The sequence below is a fragment of the Cyphomyrmex costatus genome, unplaced genomic scaffold (assembly GCF_001594065.2).
Source record: "Cyphomyrmex costatus isolate MS0001 unplaced genomic scaffold, Ccosl1.0 scaffold230, whole genome shotgun sequence".
Classification (NCBI taxonomy): Eukaryota; Metazoa; Arthropoda; class Insecta; order Hymenoptera; family Formicidae; genus Cyphomyrmex; species Cyphomyrmex costatus.
Genome location: NW_017276369.1, coordinates 5,841 through 15,934, shown reverse-complemented (window position 1 = coordinate 15,934; position 10,094 = coordinate 5,841). Strand labels below are relative to the sequence as shown.

At 32.3% G+C, this 10,094-nt stretch overlaps 1 protein-coding gene across 1 annotated transcript; it reads right to left on the bottom strand.

The window, feature by feature from the left end:
- Positions 1-465: 465 nt before the first annotated feature.
- LOC108774091 (leucine-rich repeats and immunoglobulin-like domains protein 3) lies at positions 466-9,705 on the bottom strand. Its single transcript, XM_018540102.1, has 14 exons — positions 9,470-9,705; positions 7,275-7,346; positions 7,055-7,198; positions 6,817-6,954; positions 6,604-6,744; positions 6,203-6,490; positions 5,922-6,065; positions 5,611-5,849; positions 5,335-5,481; positions 4,899-5,213; positions 4,493-4,819; positions 4,153-4,428; positions 1,221-1,505; positions 466-1,075 (listed from the first exon to the last, which is right to left on the bottom strand). The coding sequence occupies exons 1-14, from the start codon at positions 9,703-9,705 to the stop codon at positions 957-959; spliced, it is 2,871 nt and encodes a 956-aa protein (XP_018395604.1). The 3' UTR covers positions 466-956.
- Positions 9,706-10,094: the final 389 nt, after the last annotated feature.

The following is a 10,094-nucleotide window of genomic DNA, read 5'->3' as shown; positions in this document are numbered from 1 at the left end:
TATTGAATTTTTTGAGTGAAAATGAAACTTTGTATTTACATGTTCACCATTTCTACAAAAATCAATATTTTAAAATATACGTGTGTACTTCTCTAGCAAATTTAATGTAGATTATGAAAAAATTTTGCTTTTTGTCCTTAGTAAAAGTATACGGCACTTCTGCTGCAAGCCCCGGAGGCCTATGAGAGAAACGCAGTCTCATTTGTAGAGCTCCAGCGCCACCATCTTGACGCAGAAAATAAAATAAAATAAAATACTTTTAAATATGTACATTAAAGGTCTTCAAACCGATTTTCTATTTACTTTATTATTTAACTATAAAAAAATCCCAAAGTTATCCTATGTTTTCGACCGTTCACAATGGCTTTCCCCCTTAATTCAACTAAATTTCAAATTTTAAAAATAAATAATACTCATAAATCCTTTTAGTAAAAAAAATTAAATCTGTAACATATTTTCGTTCTTGCTTGGACACTATGTGTTCGAAAACTTGTCCACAAGATTGACCTATACAAGCGTTGCATTTCCAGGAGACGCCGAATGAGCGGTGCGCGCTGTAATACTAGTTTTATAATAGGGTCTTAGTCTAATTATTTACATTTTATATCGCGATGTTCTTACGTCGATTGAACGAGAGTCGCGTCAATAATAAATACGATGACGATGACATGTGTTTCGCTATTGTTTCTTATGTTGTACTTATGCCGTGTCTCGCTGATCCTTATGCTATAGCAATGAATACTCCGTTGTGCATTGGACTGTCGGGCAGATCAACGTCCAGTCATTTTTTTGACAGTGGGACTGATAAGTCCTTGTTCCTCATAATACTATGGCTTGTTAATGTACACGACTTTCAGAATATTTATATCTTGATTTAAAGATTAGCCGCGTTCATGAATACTCACTTTAGAAACGCTACATGCGTTAATTCCGCTTGCTCAACTCGTGTCTTTGTTTCAGACCGCGCTATCGACGTTTTCATTTATATGTCGTTCATGATTCGTGTAACGCAAAAGAGGATCGTTTATAGTTCCCATTTCTTCATCATTATTGGTAGAGCTTATCACAACCTCTTCTGATAGAAATAAGAATATAATGTTATTTGCGATAAATCAATAAAGGACATTAATGTTAAACATAAACCATGTTATAACAAATTACGGTTTTATGTTGAGAATACTAATGTTTTTACAGTCTTTAACAATGGAAAAATTATTTACCGGGCAGGCATAATTGTAGCTGATCATTGCTGGGATTAGTGCTCTCTCCGGTCCCACTGTCTTTACTGTGTTGTGAACTTGTATCTAGGTACAGCTGCGTTTCTACTACGCTAGATAGTGTATAGGTCGTTGGTGGCGTGACGAATTCTTGTTGCGTGGAATTCAATTGCCGTCTGGTTTTATAAATCACGAGCACCCAAACCACAGAAGTAATGACGGCGCAAATAATCATAGTTATTACTATTATGCTCAGTATCTCAGCTGCGTCCAGAGTGGAAACCGGAGCTACATATCAAATAAAAAAGATCTGTCTTTATCATTGGAACTTACGTTAGATTACGTATACGATTTTCTATTATAATAATAATGATCGAAAAAAAGAGTTAAAACTTTCAAATTATACGGATATTTTTTCTTGCGTATTAGGGTGGGTCGAAAAATGAAAATTTTTCCGATGCGCATTGTAATAGTGCGCAAAACTTGCTGCATATAAATACGAATTTAGAGCAAAAAAAAATTTTAATCGGTCAATGTCTTCCGCTTGCGCATTGCACTCAAAATTTTGTAAATTATGTTTATTATATATTAGTTTCTATTAGTTTTTATCTACCCTTATTAGTGATTTTTTTAGTGCTCAAAGTAATTTTTATACGAAAAATGTGTATTTAAAGTTTCCTCAACAAATAACGTATCAATTGTACAACTTTTTGCCCGTTTATTTTAAATAGAAAACGACTCAGAACTCACCACGTGAAGGTAATTGTACTGTGAGCTCCACCCACCCTCCCCAACCAATCAATCGCAAAATTTTATTGCAAATCTTGCATATTAAATTCTGATTTGTTATCAAAATTCGACATAATAGATTGCGATTTTAAGTTCGATCTGATGAAGCCATCTCTACTGTTAGATCCACACACTATGCTTGATGCCTTTGTCACTAATTTCACGCATCTTTCGACAGCTTGCGTGTGACACGGAATTTTCAAACATTCCCAATCTGGTATACTTTCAGACGCAATAAATGATTCAATACTAGACATTTTTAAACTAATGTCCTTCATGTTCGAAGTTACGATTTTGGGCAAGACGGCATTCGCTGTATTGAAATTAATCTTATATCGCAGTATGCGATCACACCGCTGGCATTAGCGTTACCCGAAGCGTACCACGTAGGCTAGATTCGGGGAGACGCTATTAGCGCTATTTGTTTCATTTTATCTTCGTCGTCCATTAGACGTGAGACAAGGACGTACCACACAAATGGCGCTAATAGCGCGCTACCCGAATGCAGCCGTAGAGGTTACACATTCGGATTTTACGCTTCTTGTGTTTGTGTGTGCGTATGCGTGTGCGTGTGCGCGTGTATGTATGTGTGCCTGCATACACGCGCGTGTGGAAATAAAAAAATTAAATTTTAATACGAGGTATTGCCGCCTCTATTACAAATTACCTTAAACGTTGGTGCATGTTTATGCTCCGCTGGATCTCTACTTAAGGAATTCGATGCCAAACTTGACGAAGTGCATCTGTCAATTCTTCTAATGTTTGTATTCGTGGATAATGTCGTCGCAATCGGCGCTCAAGTATATCGATAGAGGCGGCAATACCTTGTATTAAAATTTAATTTTTTTATTTACACACGCGCGTGTATACAAGCACACATACATACACACGCACACGCATACGCACACACAAACACAAGAAGCGTAAAATCCGAATGTGTAACCTCTACGTGGTACGCTTCGGGTAACGCTAATGCCAGCGGTGTGATCGCATACTGCGATATAAGATTAATTTCAATACAGCGAATGCCGTCTTGCCCAAAATCGTAACTTCGAACATGAAGGACATTAATTTAAAAATGTCGCGACTGTTTCGTATTAGTCTCGTGGAAATTAGTAGACCCTAAAGTGTAAAATTACGTTAATTATCAGAGTTGCTCTCTCTCTCTCTCTCTCTTTTGACCAGAATAGATCCAGTCGAATAGAAACGGATAATTGTCTCAGTTTTCAACTTCATCATGTAAGTTTTTACATAAAAAGCTTACCTATCTGTGTCTAAAAATTGATAAAAGCACTTTAAGGAGAAAACATTGAACTTTTTTGTTTTTAAAAAATGCTATACGTCACTCCGTTCGTCTTTTATGAACAGTCAAAGTCAAAGGAACTATTTTTAATTCAATGTTGAATAACTCGGTGAAAAAAAATCGCACAACGTTCAGTAAAAAATGAAATTAAAGGTAAAGATTAACTCTTTCCAATGCTGCAAATCGCATTTTCGTGTAATTTTTATCTCATGCCATAGGCCTTTGTAAAGTTTGTGAAAAATTTTTAGATTTGACGGATATCCATTTGTGTCCGTATAACTCCGTAAAGTATCAGTCATATTAAAATTTCAATTATAAGCTTCGAAAGTAGAGATTTCAAACTACAAAATGCTTTTTCGAAAGTCTTATTTGGACCATTTTTGTAGAAGTTACACTCATTTAAAGTTTACCAATTTTTCGAAGGTGTGAGAGGTGATGCTTTAATTAATGTGAGTAGTGTATATAATAAACATAATTTACAAAATTTTGAGTACAATGCGCGAGCGGAAGATATAGACCGATTAAAATTTTTTTTTGCTCTAAATTCGTATTTATATGTAGCAAGTTTTGCGCACTATTACGATGCGCATCAAAAAATTTTTCATTTCTCGACCCACCTATTGTGTATGCATGTGTATTTTTTTTAATAATAAGCTAACTTATTGTATTATTTATTGAGTACGCATTAAATATAGAGCTTTATTCCTATTTGTTCTTATTTTATTATTTGACATTTTTAAGAGTTCTTTAATTATCCATTAATTAAAAAAAACATAAAATGTTTAAACAAGCAGAAACTTAGTATTAAAATTCTTCAATTATAATATTAATAATTAAAATTACCTGGTTTTACTGTGAGTTGTGATTCACCGACGACTGTACCTAGTGAATTACTCATCTCGCATTCGTAGGTACCCTCATCACTAGCAATTGTACTAACGATGATCAAAAGTTGATTTTCTGCAGTGAAGAAATGACGTTCCGTTGTTTGCAACGGACTACCATTTTTGCGCCACAATAATTTCGGACGTGGCGAACCACTGGCCATGCATTCGAGTACGATCGAGCTACCTACCATTACTTCTTTGTTTTCCATCGGTTTTACGAAAGATGGTGTTTCTAAAAAGAAAACTCTTATAAGTATTATATATATGAAAATAATTTTTATATTTTCGAGAAGTGCTTTCGATTAGTTTAAAAAAAAAAAGCATAAAAAAATTATCATTACTTAATATTGTAAGAGTAGCGTTTGCAACAATAACACCAGCCAGATTTTGCGCGGTGCACGAATAAACTCCACTATCAGCCATTTTCACGTTTATTATGAATAGTACATCGTCTGTCGGCATCATATGCATTCGTCTTTCCCTCGCAGCTGGGAAATCGTTCCCACCATCCTTCTGCCAGGCTATTTGCGGGGATGGTTGTCCCTCGGCAGAGCACTCCAGACGAGCGGTGGTTCCAGCGATTACTCGTATATCACGAGGAATTTTAGAAAAAGATGGGTAAACTACGAAAAAAAATGAGTCTTTAATAAAATGTATACACTTCAGTAGCATAGTTAAAGACAATGAAAATATTTAATTTACCCAACACGCTTAGTTTGGCTTTGGCAGAGTATGTAGTTCCATACGTGTTCGATACCATGCACTGGTATTTTCCCGCTTTAGCATGGGTAATGTTAGTAAGATATAAAATAGACGTTGCTTCGGTCACTCCACTCTCGGACGAACTGAGATAGGTCTGTAAATTTTCGTCATCTAACTCCACATTGTCATACTTCCAAGTAAAATGGAGTGGTGTATCGGCAGTACTAGTTGCACGACAAATCAGTTTCACATCATCTCCTTTAATGCTCATTTGACTCGCAGGTTCTTCAATAATTCGTGGTTTTGGAAATTCATCTATAAATAAATATAACAAAAAGAAAATTTAGTTAAAAATATAAAATTATACAAAAATATTGTACAAAATATAAAAAAATTATTCAAATTTCTATTCAAATATATAAATAATAATACTGACCACAAGTAAAATTTGCATAATGTAATTGAGTTAACGACATGCCCTGTAACCAATGTGGATAATCACAGCGTAGCTCAGCTTCACTATACGGATGTTCTCGCAACCACATACTTAACCATTGAAGTCCACAATCACAAACCAAGGATCCTATGTGTAAATAAAGAAGATAATTTATACAAAAGGTAGCAAAAATAAATCATAGTTATGCTTTTAATCATAGTTATATCAAATATATATTTGTATATTTGGTATATAATATGTAAGATTTGAACTTACCAGTATTCATCTTAAGTTTGCTTAGACTAGACATTGAAAGGAACGCATTTTCTTGAATCGACGTAATATTGTTTCCGATTAAGTCAAGCTCGTCAACGTGGTTCAAACCAGTAAAAGCATTTTGATTTATAGATTTTATTTTATTGTGTGCTAAGCGCAGTTTTATCAACTGACCAAGCGGAGAGAATGCGCCGTTGATATCCTCTACCATGTAGGATATCTTATTCGAATTGAGTTCCCTTTAAAACAAAGCATTTGTAACATAGTAATACATAGCAAATATTAAAAAAAAATATAAATATTAAACATACAGAATACGAAGGTTTGTTGTATAATTGAATGCTCCATCGGATACGTATGCAATTTGATTATGATCTAGCTTAAGTTTCTCAAGTTTAGTGAGAGATTCGAATGAACCTCGCTCTATAGAAGTCAATTCATTATGTGACAAGTCTCTGGAAATAGATGAGTATCCAGAATCAATGGAAAATAAGAATACAAATTTATTATCACTCATATCACATCATTTATCTGTAGTATTTGCAACAAAAAGATAATAATCATTTCATGCAATTAAAAAAACATTACTAACAGCTCTACTATCTTTTGACTCATTTCCCATGCTTGAGGTTCAATCATTGAGATCTGATTGTGTGATAGAGTCAATTTTTTCAAATTCTCTAATCCAAACAAGCCTCCCTTTTTTATAGTAGTCAACATATTAAAGTCGAGCTGTAATAGTTCCAAATCTTTAAGCGGCCAGAAAGCTCCATCGTCTAACTTATTAATTTTATTTCTTTTTAGATACAATTCCTTTAAGCTCAACAAACTTTTCAGGCTTAATCCATGTATTTGTTGTAGATTATTTCTATTCACTTCCCTGTAATATTACATTATAAATAATACATTGAAGACACTGGTTTTTTATTTTAATATTTCATATATATATAAATATATTATAAGAATATTTAAAAAATATATAAATTCTTTTACAATATTCGCAATTTTCCCAGATTTGTAAAAATATCTTTCAGTTGTGTCAAATTGTTTTTGTTTAAACGAAGTTCCTCCAATGAAGTTAGATTATCCAAACTTCCATTTTCGATGATTCTTATGTGATTTGCATTTAAATTCCTTCAAATTAAAAAATATTAGACAATAAAATTAATATATAATGTAATAATTTTGTAAGACAAAAATATATACAAATGCGTAAGTCGATTAGGAGCGAGAAAAGAACCCCTTTGAAAAATACTTATTTTATTCCCACTGAGATCCAGGTATTGAAGCTGTTGTAGATTAAACAACGCTGTCCCATTTATACTAATAATTAAGTTATGAGCTCTATAAAAAATTACAATGTTGATAATTGTTGGTCCACTGTATAAATTTATTAACGATTTAATATAAAAATCTTTCTAATTTATACATGCTGAGTACGTACAGTGTAAGATGAGTAATATTCTTAACAAATACAAGGTCTGGCATTTGTGTTAAGTGATTTTTATTCACTTTAAGTTCCCGTAATTGTGTTACGTCTGACAAGGCAATAGTAAAATTATCTCCGAGTAAATTAGCACTTATATCTCTGAAATTATAGACATACGTATATAAACACATTTTGTCTTTATTAAATGTTAAGAAACAGATGTTATAATGCTTACAATTTTTTGAGTTTTGTTAAATGAAGCAATGAATCAAATTCTAAATTAGGAATATTGTTGCCCTTTAATTCTCTGAAAAATAAGAAAACATAATATAAATATATGTATACATATACACAATATGTAATGTAAAATACAAAAATAAAAATCAAATTTATATGTAAATGTGGAGTCCTAAGATAAAAAATTAAAAAAGTTAATCAATTTATCCAAAAATTATTTAATAAAGAATTGTAAATGTTTAAAAATTTATAAACAAAATTATTCTTAGAGTCTCTGATCTCGTTAGAGGAACTGTTGAATCTCAGAAAGAAATGATGCTGTTATCGTTTATATATCTTGATTTACAATTACCTCTAAAAACAGTATCTTTACAAAAAAATTAATAAAATTATAGAAGACTAATTTTAAGTATATATGCAAAACACATTTATCATAAATTAATACATTAAAATTATTCAAAAGAATTTGGCATTCTTTTAAAAGGAAAATATTTTGGACAACTCCGTTGTATAACTATTGTAACAATTTATAAAAACCGTTTATACGAATCAAGATATGTAATCAATAACAGTCATTTATTTCTGAATCAATAAAGACTATGGCATACAAAATACAGTAGTAAAATGTAAATAGTAAGCTAATTAGCTAGTCACAAGAGTTTACTTCTTACGTTTTACTGTTTAATTTTTTTTGGGGTCTTAATTCTATCTAACAAATTATATATATATATATATAAGAATAATTCTACTTCTAAATTTTCGCAAATTAATATTATAACTTTTTAATAATAAAGCATTTTTGGATATAAATTTACATGAACTTTTTTAATCTACTCAACTTTATTAACACCTTGCATAAATTTCGTTCTAATTTTAACAAACTCTGTGTATTATTTATTTTAAAATATAATATAAAAAAATAGATCTTTACTTTTTAGATTTTTATAAGATATTATATAATATTTATGAACATTAAAATATAGTCTGATAAACTTAAGCTATTCTAATATTACATAAAGATATATGAATTATGCAACTTTTAAATTAAATATATATATATATGTATAAATTCTTTAAAAAGAGTCTGTATATCAAGTATTTTCTGCTTAAAATTTTTCTTCTTATTTAAACATACTTTTCAGAAATCAGAAATGTTGTAGCTATGTAACTATATAGTTTTAATACCGTAAATAGCATAAACATGAATTCTTAGACATGAATTCTTCTCCCTTACTTACATTTTGCTATCCTTGATTTTGAGCATTGGAGGACTTAACAATCAGTCATTATTATCACAGTAGTACCCTATATGGCTATAGAAACCTGGCTATGTATTTCTATAGAGTAAGTTTCATCAATCTGACCATTTAGTGAAGGGACAAGCAACTCACATGCAACCGTAACAACCAATATTATTCCCCCTTGATTTGACTTCCAAACAATATAGTATAATAACAGTTATCATTCAATAAATAATAAATTGCTGCATAATAGGTACCGCTTGTGAATTTTTATTTGAGATACAAACCAGTAGTTTTTTTTTAATCAACATCTTTATATAAATTATCAATTTTACCATTAAATTGTAACTTTATTAGAAATTGTTACTGTTTTAAAATAAAATTTACTTATTTATATTTATAATTTAATTTCTCTTTTAATATTATTTTAACAATTTAATAATTTAAATAATATTTGATTAGTATATATTGCTATTCAACAAATTACAGGTAAGACAAAAAATAATTTCTTTAAACATTAAATTATCAATTTACATTATATTATTTATTATATTATTTATTATTAAGTATTTCCTCATCCTTCAACTATCTTAAAAGTACAAAAATAACTTACAAAAAATTATACTGATAGCCATCATAAAGTACATACATTAGTGATTATTTAATTTTTGTTATAAAGTCTTCTATCTTATCTGTATTAACTCATATAACACAAGCCAGATCTTATAATCCACAAAATCATCTTTCAATTTTTTTCAATGTGTATAACAAAGAATCATACATCTTTATTCTGAAAATGATGAATGGAAGATACTCTGCCTACAAGATTCATCCCCTATGGAATCTAACTGACATCGCAGAGGAAACCTAGACGCCGTTTACCATATACAAAGCAAAAGTCTCTATTCTAACAATGCCATCCTACCACCGGCAGATTACAGCGTTTACTCACAGAATCTCAGTCCACGGTGGCAGTCCGCTGGGCGCCTGGATCAGCTGCAGCTCATTACACGCGACCAAGTTGCCGAGGCAGGAGCACTCGACTGGGCAGCGGTCTATATTGTAATCTAGTTCGGCGTAGGTTGGCGGCACATTCAGTGCTAACCAACACACAACCAGCAGGAACACGACGTTCCATTTCCGCTCGAGTTGTCGCGCGAGGCGATGCTTTTCCAAGCACCACGACATCTCGTAGGTACAATACTCACGCAGCCACGCACACATACATGCACGCACACCACCGTGTACCAGAGTCTGACTCTAGACGGTTGTGCGACAACGCTCACCGCTGCCGCGCCGCATCATCGCCGTGGCGTTGTAGGACAAATTCGGCGAGCCCAGTAACCGGACGAGTTACCATAACACCACTGATGTATCCACGTCGTTGTCAATCCAAAAAACAAACTCTTCGGCTTCACCCTCAGAAACACTGTGACCTACGTACCATGACGCCTACGGAATGACGAATGACCAATCACCAGTGTTGCCAGATACCTTTGTAGACTTCCCCCTAAAACAGTCTCGGATTCTCCCTAAATCTCCCTCAGAAGACTGAAAAAATCCCTAGATTTCTCCCT